We start from the raw sequence: 16,117 nt of genomic DNA on the forward strand, positions 1-16,117 counted from the left end.
AGCCAGTATGTTATTGCGCATGTATGATGTGCCAGATGTACCTGACACAGAAGATCATCACAACAACTGTATCCCTTGTGGTAATTATTTGGCAGGTGCCATTGTATCCTCATTTTAAAGACGAGAAACCAAGAAACAGGGAAGATAAACAAAAATAATAACTTGCCCATATCACATAGATAGAAACTAGGGGAACTGGAACTTCCAGAGTGAATTGCCCCTAGAACCCATGCTGAACCAGCACACCAATATGGACAAAATATTTCAGTTTATGAATCCCTTCTTCTGGATTCTATTGCATTTCATCTTCAGAATCAGCATGCAAGGTGTGTATTATGCCAGTGTGCAAAGCCATACAGACAACAGTGACAGGTCTCAAATGGAAACCCTAGTCATCTTCCTTGAGATCCATACCTTTTCTTTCTATGGGAGTCTCATCGACTGACTTGACAGTTCCTAGGAGTTTATAAGTGGGCAGAATACTTTTAGTTCTGCAAGCCACCATTGTAGATGCAAAATCAACAAGGTCAAGTAGTGAGAATAATGTGAAAAGGATGCTGGGTTATACACTGAAATGTTGAGCTATCACCAAGTAAGTGGATGACACGTGGACACTATAAGCGGGAGTGTTTTGTAAAATCATGAGAGTAGTTGATATTGCACATTGTTATGAATAAATACTGGATGAAATCAAAGGGCAAAGGCTCTAGGTCTCCTGGCATTGGCAATTTCAACACCTAATCATTTTTTTATTAAAAACAAAGGATAATATCTGACATATTTACCTCAGAGACACTGTGGAAATCAAATAAAAGGATGTCATTCGAGACACCTGGAATTCCTGTACTACCAGGCAAATGATCAGTGCCCAATAAATTATCATGTGTATTCAAAAATTCACTTATATGTGGGACAGAATAGAACTTTAAAGGTGCATATAAAATATATGCATAAATGTACAAATAACTGATAAAACACATGTGATCATACCTCATTTATTTGCATACCTGTCAGAGGAATTTTTACTTCATAAACTCTCAATTTGATGTGTCTAGAATTAAACCAAGTTAAATATCTTATGTTTATGGTTCTTCAGTCCTTTGACTTAATATTCTTGAAGCAGCCCTTCTGGGAAAAAACTTTACCTAGCAATGAGGTATAGAAACACAAACGCAAAATTATGTCACTTTGCTGGAATCAGGTCTGTTTAATCTCCCAGTCACATCCATTCACTCAATAGTCCTCTACTGAAGACCTTCAACATGAGCAGCATCTCGCTAGGAATTCTGGGAGGTCAAAGGGCAATTGACCACTTCATCGTGGTTTGTCCCGGACTTAAGGTCCTACTGCCCTCACAGGTCTTGTAGTCTACCCTGAGTGGTAAATCATCTACATAAAATAATGTGAAGTAGGAAATTATGCATAGCTCGATATGGGTGTGGATAAAATCCACTGAAGGTTTAGAAGTTCAGTAGTGAAGAGATCACTTCTCCAAATTCATGAGGCCAGGGAGGAAAGAACATTTCAGCTGGACCACAGAATGATTTCTGTGGCCTGAGGTACACTCTGTAGCAAAGATAGGAAGACAGGGAAATTTACACAGCCGTTCAGCTTTGCTGGAGCTTGAAAACAGAAGTGTGTATTCAAGTGACCCATTTTCCCATGGTTGAGGGTCTCTGGGATACAGAATTTGGAGAGGTAAAGCCATAAGAGTCCTGGGCAAATCGGGATGGGTTGGTCATCTCTACTGTGCACTCCAGGACAGTGCCCAGTGATCCATTATCAAGGTGTATTAGTAAGGGAAGGTATTTAGCTGTGACCTATTAAAAAAAGTCAAAAGTTTAATTTGATAAAGTTTAATTTTAGTTTAGTTATTTATCTAAACCATAATAAAGTGGTTTTTTTTTTTAAACCAGAAATAATCATTTCCCTTATTTTAGACTAGATCTTCTTAAAAGTCTCTCATTCTCGGTCTTTTTCTCCTCACTGCTTTGAAATACTACTCTCCGTGTCCTCGTCGGCAGAATCAGGGAAGGGCGTATTGATGTGGCTCTAACTTCCTCTGCAAGAGAGAGAGCTCAGCAACTTAGCTATTGAATTCCACCGCAGAATTTGTCCTTGGAGAACTGAGTTCAGATCTCTTTACTCAGTCTGACCTTGGGTAAGTCGCTGTGTCTCTGAGCCTCCGGCTCTTCATCTTTGTGATTGCATATAAGATACGAAACCTCAGAAAATGTTCGGCAGCTAAGTGCCAACTCAGAAGTACCCAAGCATCCTCTAAAAAGAAGGCAGGATTTTTATCACCCAAAATGATGTACATACCAAAAAATGTAGTTTAGTAATGCCTTTTAAAAAATGTCATTAAAGTTTCCTTTAATCTGCAGACTTCCTCTCCATCATATCTCTCTTTCTGTCTTCCTCTCCCTCTAAGAAACGGGAATATGTATCTATCTATGTCAGGTTACTCGCAGCCTGGATTTGGCTGATCACATCTCCATAGTAAAGTTTAATATTCTTCCCTGTTCTCTGAATTCCCTCTAATTTGCTCACTTTGGGAAATGCTCTTTCAAGAGTAGTCTCATTTTCTTCTGTCAGATTGTGTGTGTGAGTGTGTGTGTGTGTGTGTGTGTGTGTGTGATGTTAGCAGCCATTAATTCTCAGTACCTAGATCCATTAATTAAGGATTTCCGGCATGAGCATGTTCTATCATTCTTTCTTCATTTATTCAGTGGAATAATTCTATAAGGAGAAACTCCCTCTCATCTACTCTAGTTAATTCAGTGTTACCATTTATATAGGAAAAGCAGGATAAATTCTGTATTCCTTCCTTTCAGCTACCTCCATTTAACCCTCCTATAGGCCAGTATAGATCTTAAAAATAGTATGTCCAATTTTGCAAGCCATTGCACTTTGGGAGAATAAACTAACACAAATCAAAAGCAATAAAAATAAGTATATTTTGAAATACATACACAACAAATGTTTTTGCACTTTGGAGAGTATTTTTGCATGGGTATTCGGAAAGATAGTCCTCTATTCTCTACTTACTTTTATTTTTATTTGTTTTTTTCAGCATTTAATTTAATTTAGTTATTTGTTTATTTTTTAAGTAAGCTCCACACCCAACACAGGCTTGAACTCACAACCCTGGGACCAAGATCCAAGATCAAGAGGTGGATGCTCCCCTGTCTGAGTTACCCAGGCACCCCTCAGCTTATTTTTAAACGATATTATCCCACATTATTACTATCCACCAGAGACAGTATCTAATCTATTTGTAATTTTAAGACATTGGGGTTTTTTTCTTTTTCTTTTTTTATTTTAAAGATTTTATTTATTTATTTATTTGACAGACAGAGATCACAAGCAGGCAGAGAGGCAGGCAGAGAGAGAGGGGGAAGCAGTCTCCCTGCTGAGCAGAGAGCCTGATGCAGGACTCAATCCCAGAACTCTGGGATCATGACCCGAGTCAAAGGCAGAGGGTTTAATCCACTGAGCTGCCCAGGCACCCCTTTTGTTTTCTTTTTTTTTTTAATTTAATTTAATTTAATTTAATTTAATTTAATTTAATTTCAATGTTCCAAAATTCATTGGATTAACTCATTTGCCCCTATCTACTCCAGACGTTACATTCCAACACAAGATTCTGCAGGTTAGTCACTGGAACTTCTAAAGCCTTGTATTCTAATGAAATTTAGAGGACTTTGGAATATGTGTTCCCTTTTTCTAAACACCCTTCAGTTCAATGGAATGAGCCCATTAGTAGCAGAAGATGGAATCCTTCCAGAGTGTATGGGCCACAGGCAGCATTTGACAAATGATTAGAGAAGCTGCCCTTGCTTCCTGAAATAGAAACAAAAGAACAGGGGCACTAGTAATGAACAGACACAAACAGCCAAGACAAATGGATGAATGAGTAACTTCAGTTTGAAATTGCTGACTTCAGTGGAATGCTCATTCTTTACTTTCTGATGACTAAGAAAATATTTTTGAAAGTTATAATTTTTTTTCTTTAAAAGCTAACTACAAAATATTCTGAGAAGAAAGCTCCAATAAGCAGCAATAGCTTTAATAATTAGGTTTCCTACTTAGCTTTCAAAACCTGTCTCATAAGGAAGTTTTATAAGTAGAGGAAGCAGACACTTTCATTGATGGATGACTGAACCATCCTTGCCTTACTGCATTCTAATTTCTTGTAAAGCACAGAATTTCAACATCTGGAGATCATTAACTCTTTTACTTCAGCAGTTCAGAATCCTTCAAAAAAAAAAAAAATAGGCAATGCTCACTTTAAGGAGTTCGACTCCAGCATAAAAACACTTCCTTGGAAGTGGCGCTAGAGACTCAGAGAAAATTAACAATTTTTTAAAGCATCAAATAGGTATATTTTACCACTGCACCTACAGAAGATCGTTCCCGCTCATCCCCAGTGTTGATTCCCATAAAAGGTCTTTTCAGATACTTTCTTGAAAACATTTCTTTCCATAATGGAATCAAAGTAATTAATAGCTACTACAAGTGGTTTCGAATTTGCAGGAAGTCCTGGTGAACTTTGGTCACAAGCAGTATTCCCTATTACGATGCCACTTTCATGTAGGTCTCTCAGCTTGGCTTTCGTCCAGACTGTTAGGTGAAATTAGGCCCAGAAAATCGGATTATTACATCCCAAGGGAAACGACCGATAAGCAGCAGATGATTGCTCATCTCTTTGTGACTTGCTGGTGTTGAGGTGTTACTAGTTGCAAAGCCAATTTGTTAACAATTAGTACTCATTAGAATCATTTCCTGTTATCGATTCTAAACATTTGACAAAGCGCTTTTAGGAAATTAGACCCCAAAAAGTGGCTCTATGTAAGTGATGAGCAATTAAAAATCTTCAAGATCCAATGTGATTCCAAACCACAGTCATCAGTTTCCAAGTAATTATTTTTGCTTTGGAACCCACCTGCTATCCTGTCCAGTTTAAAGATGTGCTGGAACAAGGACATACTTCTTAATTAGCAGAGGTTGTGGTTAAGTCAGGATAGGAACAAAAGGAATTTTCTTTTATTATCTGCTTTAGCTGTTTGTTCTGTATCTAAAAGGATAAAAATTGCCAGCTTGCAATACAATATATGTATTTGTGAGAGTGTGAAATTAAATGCATTACTTCTGTTATCTAAACATCTAAGCTGAGTTTTTAAGCTGTGTTCACCTTTGTACATTATGAACTCTAAATATAGAATCATAAATGGAGTCATTGTGCATTACATTAGAATTTAAATATTGCCAATGTCAGCTCTCTGAAATATTATATATGACTTTAATAAAATTAGCATAAACACTATGAGCATTTGAAATTTTTCTCAGAAAACGCATTCTATTTATCTGATTTTTAAATATAGACCCACATGCATTATAGAGCTGCAAATTCATATTCAATAAATATGCCCTTATTAGCTAATTAAAATATTTATTAGCTGTACAAGTATCATCTCTTCATACTCACCTAAACGTTCTTTATTTAGATTAAGAAAATATGTTTTATTTCCTCTCTGGTAGGTAATGGTCTTTACACATGAACTATTCAGTGTTTTTTATAGGATCAGAATTAAAACTGAATGAGAGCCCCCATCTTCTGTTCCTTTCCCACATTACTCCCCAAATTCTCCTTTGCTTCTGCGTTTATTTTGTAAATTTAAATAATTGCTCCCATTCATCTTCCCCTAGACTTACTAACACTGAAAATATTTCTTTTAATTGTTGCAAAACATGGAGATGTGAACCAAGTATATTTCTGTTTCTGAATTTCTTATTCCCATATTAAAACCTTACATCAACAGAGAAATTAAGTGTATGTTCCTTTTTGAAATGCCCTATGCTCACCCCCTGTATCCTTAATAAACAGAGATGGTATTGACACAAGTGAATTTTGTTTAACCACACTACATTTGCTTCTTAATTAGTGAATATTCATCTGTCATCAGCAGCAGCTATGACACCCCTCCCTGCTAACATGTTCTGTCATAAATAATCAATGAGGCACTATTAATATTCATGAGCTGGAATCTGTGTAGTCATGTGCACTGATGCAGAGACAGGGGGAGTGTTGCCATGAACTGACTGGAAACTCTGTGTGTGTATCCGTGAGTGCAAGATACTTAGGGAACGCGAAGAAGAGCATGCTGCCACACACCAGCCTGGCTTGTGCTTCCAGCTAACAGCGGTTTGTCTGTGTTTCTGGGCTGAAGTGACTGATGAAAAACAGTAGTCAAGTCTGGAGGGTGATTCCCTTTCAGTTCACTTGCCTTTCAGGTCTGGGGAAATTAGAAGATTTGCTCTCTCCCTCTGCTTCTTAGAATGGGCTGCAATTTGTGCACTTTTCAGAAAAGAGAGGAACACTACAAACTGCTGTATGAAGTTTCCCAGGTGAGTGCAGGGTCTGATGCCAGCACCTCAGCAGCCAGGCTTTGTGTTTGTCTGCAAAGATGGTAAATGAATTGTGGCTAGCTTTATTATTATTATTATTATTCTTTCAGTAGATTTCAGAGTTGAGAGCAGACTTGCTGGTTGGGGGCTTTTATTTTGGTTTTGGGTGGCAGTTTTCGGGTTTCCTTGCCACTCCCACTTCAGATGACTTCCTGTGGGATTCGTTTTAACATTTTTTGTATCTCCTGCCAAGATGTCAGTCAAGTCAAAGGAGTAACACTGTAATATTTTGAGACACCTCTTTCATTTTGGAATAGTGTTGACATTTGAAAATCAAGCGTATCGTGGCTACATTAACGTTGGGATTTTATAGGTCTGTGATCTCAGTTATTTTGAATAGACAGGAAAAGTTTCTTGCCAAATCTTGTTAGCCAGAGGAATTATTTGATTAATTAGGAATTTTTGCTTTGGGTTAAGAGGATCACCTGGTGTATTTTTATTATATGAGAAAAAAATATGTGTATGTCTTGGCTTAAAAAGGAGATAAAGGGATTTTCTTATCACTTGTTCTTAGGTCCTTTTATTTTTTATTTTTTATTTTTTTGTCTCTCTGGTGCTAGACATGAATTTCAGGAGCTTATTACAATATGTTTTTGTCTTGGGGAGAATGTGAAAATTCAGTTGTCCTTTAATGTATATCTGAGGGTTTTTCAGAATAAAAATAAGAAAAACTAGATCCCTCGCCTTCATAGTTTTCACAGGATTTTGTTAATTCACCATTTTATTTAAGTAGGTTTCCCTGGGGTGCATGCTGAGGTCCAGATTTGTTGTTTGGCAAAATAAAGTTTATTCCTTCCTTTTTGCAGTTTGTCCCAGATGTGAGACACTGCTACTTTTGTTCTTAGACAATATTGCTGATGAAAGACAATGTTTGGGATGTTGGTGGTCTGTGGGCACAGCAGTAGCCAAGTGCCCACTGCCTACTGATTCCCTCAGATTTCTCCCTGACGTGATTCATTTCACAGTGGGCTAATTACAAAGTGGATTTGCTACACATGAAACAGCCTCCTCAGTTGCAATGTTAATGCACATTTTCATGGTAATGTGATCAGAGGCTCATTAGCCAGTTTCCAAAATGATCCTCTGCATTAATTAAATATAAAAATGACTCCTTTATCACCGTAGAGAGGAAAAAGAAGATTAACATTGTTAATTACACTAGGGGCAATACCTTTTGCTTTATTTTTTCCCTACAAACTTGCAAGGATGGGCTAACATAATATTCATTTCCTAGATAAGCTCTCATCCACTTTGACTCATGAAAACAGTCTCTAGGTGGAACACTTTCCTTTAGTTTGGTTTGTTGGGAGTTTGAGTTCTAGTGTTGATTTTCTTTGGGTGGTAGGAGAGAGGGGAGTGGTTAATCAATCTATTCTTTTTTCCCCTGAATTACTAAATTGATATAAAGGTATAATATGATGGACGTCGTGGGTGACCTCCTTCCTGATTATGCCTAGGTTAAGCTGTTTGCATTCTACTAAGAAATCAGGCAGGCTTGCTGCAACCAGGAAGGAGTACTGTATTTGTTAAGGAGTGAGAGTCTTTGTTGTGGATTTTTAAAATGCTTGTCTGCGACTTTTGCCTCTAAGTGCTTCCTAAATCTTGAGAAAATAGATAAGCTGTACTCTTTATTGCCTCCACCTGTACTCCTCCATATATTTATTTTATTTTCTCTACTCCTGAGTTGCAGTACTTATGATCTTTAATAAAGGGGGCGAAAAATGAAGTATTAGCTTCCATTTAACTGGCTTTTATTAGATAACTTAAAACCCCAGCTTAAAGGTCTTGGATGTGTTTTCCAGGGGGAGCCCTCCTACAGTTCGTCCCCAGCTTTGCGTTCTATTTTATTGAGTTAATGGAATAGATAAGATATCAAAGGAAACCGGTGATAGGCTCATATAATATACACTGGAGCCCCGTGTGGTGCTGCAAACTAGTTTCTATTTTTATTTGGAGGAGAGGCAGCTCAGAGCATACATCAAAGTGAGTATGTTCTTAACCAGGTGTTCGGGAGGACACACCGCTGCCCCCAGAAGAGAGGACACTATTTACAAAAGTGACTTGAGATGAGAAGCCTGAGTGTTTCTAGCTGGTATATTAAGATGAATTAGCTCACACAAATATTAACACCTGATTCTTCACATCATATTTATTTATAGACTTGTAATCCTCCGGGCACCTACCTTCTTGCTTCCTTTGTTATTATTTCTTAAAAGCAAAGCCAAATTAAAGTTTACCAGGACACATGAAGATTTAAGGTTAATGGTGAATCCTAAACACATGGCCAAGAACAAAATATATATTTCTCTGTAATGGAATCATCATGAGATTGAACTTTTTCACATTTTCTTTCTATATTTAGCAGTCTGATAACGTGGGCCACATAGAATACAGTTTCAGGTTTATAACCGTGGGAAACAAAAGCAAATGTGGGCTCACTGAGGAGTCTAGAGAAATGATCAGAATGCTGTGTTTCAGTGTGAAATGAGGTCAAGTTTGTATTTTTTTGATAATTTTTGCTCCTGTAGAGGAGCAGAGATTTTCAGTTGGCAGAGGAGAGGGAATGTCATTTCAAGAAAATTATTTTCAGTTGGAGTTGGGCCAATCAGACTCCAGCATGAACACAGATGGAAGAATCTAGAGTTTGGGTAGATCCAGGAATCCCACCGAGCAGTTTTCATGCATCTTTATGCGTCTATTAACTTTTATATGAGCCTAGGACATAATTGTTATCTACAGTGATTTTTTTTTCCAAAATGGGTTATTTATTAACCTCTAAAAAATTAATAAATGAGTAATTTGAATATTGCCCTTCTGTGGACATGAACCAAATTACCTGTTTCCTATTAATCTGATTAAACAGCCCTCCTGGACCAAGAGAGCTTCAATAGCTTGTCAGTCATTCCTGAGCTAGTGACAGATTTATTTCTGAGTGAGGTTGGAGGATAATACCTAAATCTATTGACTTCTTAGTTTGATTTTTCATACATGAACCAAATGAAACTTTTTGAGTGGCTAAATAATAGAAATTATCAATGGGGTGTTAACCGCGGTTGAATAACCTGTTCAATTGTGGGCAAATATTTAAAAGCTCATACTGTTAACACAGAACTGTTTATAAGATTTCATTGAGATCTTCTAATGTGGTATGTAAGATTCTCCTCTTACTCGCTTGGCAAATTAGAGAAAAGAAATTGTTTTCAGTCTCACGAAAAGCCCAAGGAGAATGGCGCTAGCTGTCCGGTCTGTGTCCTGAGTGTCTGAGTGGACACTGTTGCATGACACCGAGGTGATTGATACATTTGACTATTGTGGCACAGCTCAAAGGTCTCCCCAAAGCCTGCATCCATGAATTTGCAACATGAACTGAAACAGACCCTGCCCTGAAAGTAACAACAATGACAATATTGACAGAGGCTGATAGTGAGCCTTTACTCTATTCTAAGCACTGTGCTAAGCACTTTTTCCTAAGCCTTGTCTTATTTTATCTTCACAGAAAACCCAATAGGGAGTTACAGGATTGCTTCCCATAATTTTTAAATATATGGAAGTTTCTTTTACCCTACAATGAGTTCCTTAAATCTCTCTTTTCTGTGACTGTCCTGTATCTCTCAGAAATGTCTCTTGTCACATGCTATGTAAACACAACTCGTAAGGTCATAACCTCTTTTCCCCAAATTCATCCTTGCCCCACATTCCTTAACACACCAGTGAAGTTCTCACTGTCCTTGCCATCAATAAAGCACAAAAACACCAAATTAAAATGGGTACTTCTGTCTTCTTGATCCACACAGTGACTTTCTCATTCTTTTACTTTTACACGTTCCCCAGTATCACTTCCAGCCTTCCCAGAACCACAGTCCCTTCTCTTAACTCTCTCTAATATCATGGTAAGAACTTTCCCACTTAGAATTTGTCAGTGTGCCAGTCCGCCCTGACTACTGTTGCAGGAATAATACCTAGTGGCTCCCAGGCACTATAAAATAAAGTTAAACTTCATTTTTTTTTTTAAGATTTTATTTATTCACTTGAAAGACAGAGATCACAAGTAGGCAGAGAGGCAGACAGAGAGAGAGGAGGAAGCAGGCTCCCTGCCGAGCAGAGAGCCCGATGCAGGGCTCGATCCCAGAGTCCTGGGATCACGACCCAAGCCGAAGGCAGAGGCCTTAACCCACTGAGCCACCCAGGCGCCCCAAAGTTAAACTTCTTATTCCAGTATATTCAGAGATCTCTTGAGCCTTCCCTAGGTTTCTTTCCATCTTTCTCTCTAACTGGTCTTCCCAAAATGCAATCTATAATATCCCCAGATGAGTCTAAAAAAGCTAAAAGAGCTTTTCAAGTCATCTTTCCATCTTGGATCCTTTTAACTCAGTTCTTTTTCTTCAGCTTCCATGGCCCTCCCCCCATATCCACTATTTTCTTCCATCACTGGTTGTACATACCCTGCCCCTTTGGCTGAAATGTCTCCTCAGGCCAAGAGCCCTTTGCAATTAACTGATTTGTGTGTGTGTGTGTGTGTGTGTGTGTGTGTCTTTCCACCTTGGAACTCTTGCAACATTTTATCTTTGCGGGTGTGGGGGGGGGTTCCTTTTTCATGTTCATCAGTCTATTACAGTCAATTCCTGTGGCTGGATTGTGAGTTCCTTGAAGGCAGGTCAGGTGCTTATCTGTCCTTTGACCTTCACCTACCAGCAGATGCTCATTGGGGTTGGTCATGATGTCTTATATATCCACAGCCTCTTTAGAGTAAACTTCCTACCCAAAGCTTCTGGTGAAGGACCATATCTAACTCAGCCTTCCTCTCCACCCCGTACCTAAGGGTTAATGAAATCAGGGCCAGTCACCTGGTGCATGAAGTTGAGGATTCCATTAGGTGACTTTGGTCTCAAAAATTTATGCTGGGAAACAAGCCTTAGGAATGGGATTAGGCTGAAAGGATTGCAGAGTGAGAAGACTGTAAGTAAGTTGGTACGTTTGGGGGTCTGTGAGGCTCAGATGTGTAAGAGAATTAGAGACATGTAAGAAATAAAGCACCTGGGGCATGAGAGAGAGAGAAGCACAAAGAATAAACAGGTCCTCAGAGTGGCCTCATTTTTCCAGTGCTAATAACTTTCCTATAATAAATCCATCCAGATCTCATTTATTTAAATGAGGTGTCTATTCCTTACTATCAGAAGAACAAATGAAGATACACCATAATAGCATCTTGCTTTTGTCAACCACCTAGCATGTGCCTGAAACTCTAGACACGCAGTTCAGCTCCATAAACTTTCAGGAGGCTTTGATTGCCTGGTATGTGCTACATGCTGATCTTTGTCATGGAATGCAGAGTCAAATGTGACTGTCCTTGTTTCTGAGAAATGCACGCTGTGTAGCAAAGATGCATGAGCAGAGATTTCCCATGCAATATAAGCGAAGCCTTCTATCAGGAGAGATGTTGCCAGGCCGCTAGAGGAGGGCAGAGGTGCTCAACCTGCTGGGAGGCTTGGGGAGTTGGGGAGAGAGAAAAAGAAAACCGAAAATATGGAAGAGTCACGAAAGTGGCAAGTAGGTGATAGGAAGAGTCACGAAAGTGGCAAATAGGTGATAGGTGTGAATGGACTTTGGAGTCGGAGAACTATACTCTGTGTTACTAAAACCTAAAGCCAGAGACAGGCTCTCAGCACAAGACCAAACCCTAGAGAGTAGCCCACGACTGGATTTTCTGTTTCTTTTTGTTCCAAAAGAGAGATCACTCTGAAGATAGGGAAGCACCTGGACTTGGTGGTGGTGTGGTCCCAGGACAGCTGAGTTTGAGATGAGGATGGTGTTCAAGACTACAGGGGAGACCAGTGTAGAGGCTGTTGCTAATGTGAATTAGTGGTAGAAAGAATGTAAAAGGGAGGAAAGGATTGGGACCCATGAGGAAGTAAATTTCAGTAAGTTTCTGGCTTAGGAGCCTGGGTAGTTTGAGTGAAATTTACCTAAGGAAGACAGAAGGGAAGAGAGGCCTGGGGAAGCCGGAGAAGAAGAGGCTGTTGGCTTCTTTTATGGGCTGCCCAAGAAAGGTCTGGCAGGCAGCAAAATGTGCACAACAGAAACTTGGTGCATATAGATGTGTGTTGTATGAGATCATCCAGAAAAATGTGAAAGAAAACTCAAAAGTAAGGAAAGTTGTGAGCCAAGGACATAATATTGAGAAACAGGAAAGGGAGAAGAAAAGGAGAAAAAGTGAAATTGTTACAGGGCCAGAAGGAGACTGAGTGGAAAGTTGTAGGGGAAACCAAGAGTAAAGAGTTCTAGAGAGGAGCAGCCACTGTAATCAAATGCACTAGAATGTGTGAGAACTGCAGCCTCTTTGAATTTAAAAACACATCATGTGCTACCAGGGTCCCTCCTCAAGAAGGACTTGTCACCCCAGCTGCTCAGAGTGCTGTCAATGAAAACCTTCAACCGTCAGCCCCTTCAGGGACTATCTTAACTGCAGAGAGCTCCTCACCCAAGGTTATTGCCCTCCCAGGAGGCCCCCCTCCAGGGACAGACTGATGCAGGTGTGTAATGCCTGGCGTCTTAGCCTGGATTGGAACATTCTTGGGGGTAGGGGGGCATGTAATTCCAGCTCTAGAGCTCCCTGCAAGTGTCACTGGGCCTGTATCCTAGTTCAGTTCTCCTTCTGCCCACTCCTGCTGCCTTCTTTGCCCTTCCACAAAGGCAACAGCACACTATCTTACTCTCAGTGGGCTTCCTGGAGAGCCCAACCTGGACAGAGGTCAGCGATGATGATTACAGAGCACTGGAGGACAGAAAGGTGAACAAAATCCAGTAAGCAATGGCTTCAAAGTAGAGATCTGCTGCGCCCTCAAGAAGTTTCTCTAAGATAAGGCAGATGATCCAAAATGGAGTTCCTGCTGACATTGGAGTATAGATTTTCTTAGCCTTTTTAAAAATATACAAAATTACTTAATATTGTGAATATTAAAAATGAAAGTCATCTTTAACTTTTACTTTCAAAACTAAGATTGAGTGATTTTACATATTGAGTCATGTTATTCGGATAGTGATGATAATATAGTGATTAAGAAACAAAACGTGTCCAGTTAGCTAGAATCTACCTTATCCAAGACTTTTGAAGAAAACCTGAAGTGTTAGAGTGTTTTCGACGTGCAAAAGGCCTCTTATAAAAGTAAATAGTTTTAATGATTATAATAAATGTAGATAATTTTAGTAAGGAAGTGCCTTTCTCTACTGAAAGGATCAGAATATCACATATTAAAATGTCTACATTTAATTTCTCCATACTCTCACACTTAGTGAATTGATCTAGACCCAGGAAAAGGTCAACCATCTCTAATTGCCTTTCTATTTAGATGGAATGCTGTAGAAAAATATTTTTACTGATTCTATGTTATATGCAAAAGCACATGTTGCTGAAAATGTAGCTAATAGATAGGCTGAGATGTTTGACTCTTCAACTCAATTTACTGGCTAAGTAGGATAATCTGATTGACAAATTCTTTAATTTCTATTTTTGTTGAAAATATTTCTAAAATATATCATCTTGTTTATATAATTACTTAACATAACCACATTTGTTATTCACTTCCAGTCATGTTAGATAGTAACAAATGAGCCACATAGCTTTGGCAAACAGTGGTTCCTGAACTTTACAAGAGCTGTTTCTAAAGATTGATAGGGAAAGATCCTTCCATGACAGCTAATCACTGTCTGATACATTCATTTTATAGAAGTGGATTTTCATATATTAAATTTTCACAAGTCATTTAATAGGTATCCAATTAATATTATTAAATTATTTTTTTAAGATTTTATTTATTTGAGATAGAGCAAGAGTGAGAGAGAGAGAGAGTGCGCACACGTACATGCACACACACACACACGCGCGCGGGTGAGGGTGGGGAGAAGGAGAAGCTGGCTCTGACTGAGCAGGGAGCCTGACTTGGGGCTTGATCCTGGGACTCCAGGATCATGACCCAAGCTGAAGGCAGACCCTCAACCAACTGAGTCACCTAGGTGCCCGATCTTATTAAATTAAGAAAAACACAAAAATTAAATCACTAGGTACTCAAGAAGAAGCTCTGAACTGTGACTCTGGGAAGGATCCCAGTCTTGGAAACATTTATAATTTATGGAGAAAAGGTGAGCAGGGTGCCCAGAACAGGATCTGCCTCAAACACTTTTGTAGACACTGTTTTCTCCCATGATCCATCCTCAGGCACACACTATAAGGATTTTAGGTGTAACTCTTCATAAATGTCTTCTTGTGGCTCATGAGGATTTAGGTATCACGGGGTAGTAATTTTGTCTTCAGATTTAGAAGTCTAGATAATTTAAGTGCAGCTGTGATTTTCATATATAAATGCAACATTTCCAAAGTCATCAATATAACCTGTCCCATCTCCATCTCCCTTCCAGCTGTATTCATTTCTTCTTTTTTACTTCTATCAATCTCAATGTGGAATAACAGCTTTAAAAGGGTTATTATGAAAAGTTCATTGTTTCCTTCAACAAAAAGCTTAAAAGGTAGCAGCCCCATATTCTCCTGTGTTTCAACATATAACATCTAATTGCTAATTTGTGCCATTCTGTAACAAGCTGTAAATCTTTCTTTATGGTTGTTTGGGTCCTAGTGAAGCATTCCCCCCACACACACTTATGCTTTATGTAGCTTTTTAGAAATACTATAAGAAATTCTTCTTTAGAAACTTGTTGTCATCTTAGTGGAAATTAGATTTTTCTGAACTAACCTCTCACTCCCAAGCCTCTTAAGCACCTGTTTCAGGTACCTTTAATAAAACAACACAACTCTTTCAAGGATGTGTGAACAAAGAGAATTTCTAAAATACTTACTGTTGTTTTTTTAAAAAAATAATAAATCCACAGATGAAAGACCAGTATTATAATCAGTGATCATAATTTTCCTGTAATTGAATCATGGTAGAATTTGGATATGAATTTTTAATAAGGGAAAGTTCAGGAAAGAATATTTCTCATTGAATAACCAAAGTACTTACTCTGGACCTGCTTTGTGTTCAGTACTATGCCAGATAGCAAGAGAGGAGACAAAAGAAGCAGAAGAGGCCAGTCTTCAAATTGTATTATCATGAAGCAATTAGAAAACAAGTGTAGAAATTTGTGACCCTGGCACCATGGACATTGCAGAGAAAGGACAGTTCTGTATAGGTAAGGATAACCTAAGGGTCTTCATTAAAACAGCTTAGCAATGGTTCTTATTTTGAATGGCCTAGGTTAGGAGTTCATTTTTTAGTTCAGCTTAATTATTGTATGTCCATTTAGTCAAAGGCAGTATGTTTGGTGTCCAGGAGGTACTGTAAAAGCAAAGTCATAGAATATGACTAATAGGACATACTCAGGGGAAAGTGGGAAGAACAGACTGGTTAAAGCAGAATATGGGATGAGGATAGTTGAATGTCTCCATCTCTAAGCAAAACCGAGTGGATTTAGTGCCATCCTCACTGCAGGCCATTGTACACCCCAAGGATACAATCAAAGAGTGTCTGAAGTCAACTTAAATAATAGAAAATGTGTAAGTATTTTTTGCTTGGCATTTATTTAAAAGAGCACAGTCATGATTTCACTTATAGTGTGGAATTAAAAAAAAAAAAAAACGAAAAACAAAAAACAGAACAAA

The 16,117-nt window shown here is 38.6% G+C and overlaps 1 protein-coding gene across 2 annotated transcripts in view; it reads left to right on the forward strand.

The window, feature by feature from the left end:
• Positions 1-16,117, forward strand: part of PDZRN4 (PDZ domain containing ring finger 4) — a 272,837-nt gene that overhangs the window by 134,154 nt on the left and 122,566 nt on the right. Inside the window, exon 1 of one of the 2 annotated variants that reach the window (XM_082742229.1) lies at positions 6,116-6,408. The exons of the other annotated variant lie outside the window; for it this stretch is intronic. Coding sequence (XP_082598355.1) covers positions 6,340-6,408 — 69 coding nt within the window. The 5' untranslated portion in view covers positions 6,116-6,339. Of the gene's footprint in view, positions 1-6,115; positions 6,409-16,117 lie in introns of those variants that run through there. 2 annotated transcript variants of the gene reach the window in all.

Source organism: Mustela nivalis (assembly GCF_964662115.1).
Source record: "Mustela nivalis genome assembly, chromosome: 7".
NCBI classification, from domain to species: Eukaryota; Metazoa; Chordata; class Mammalia; order Carnivora; family Mustelidae; genus Mustela; species Mustela nivalis.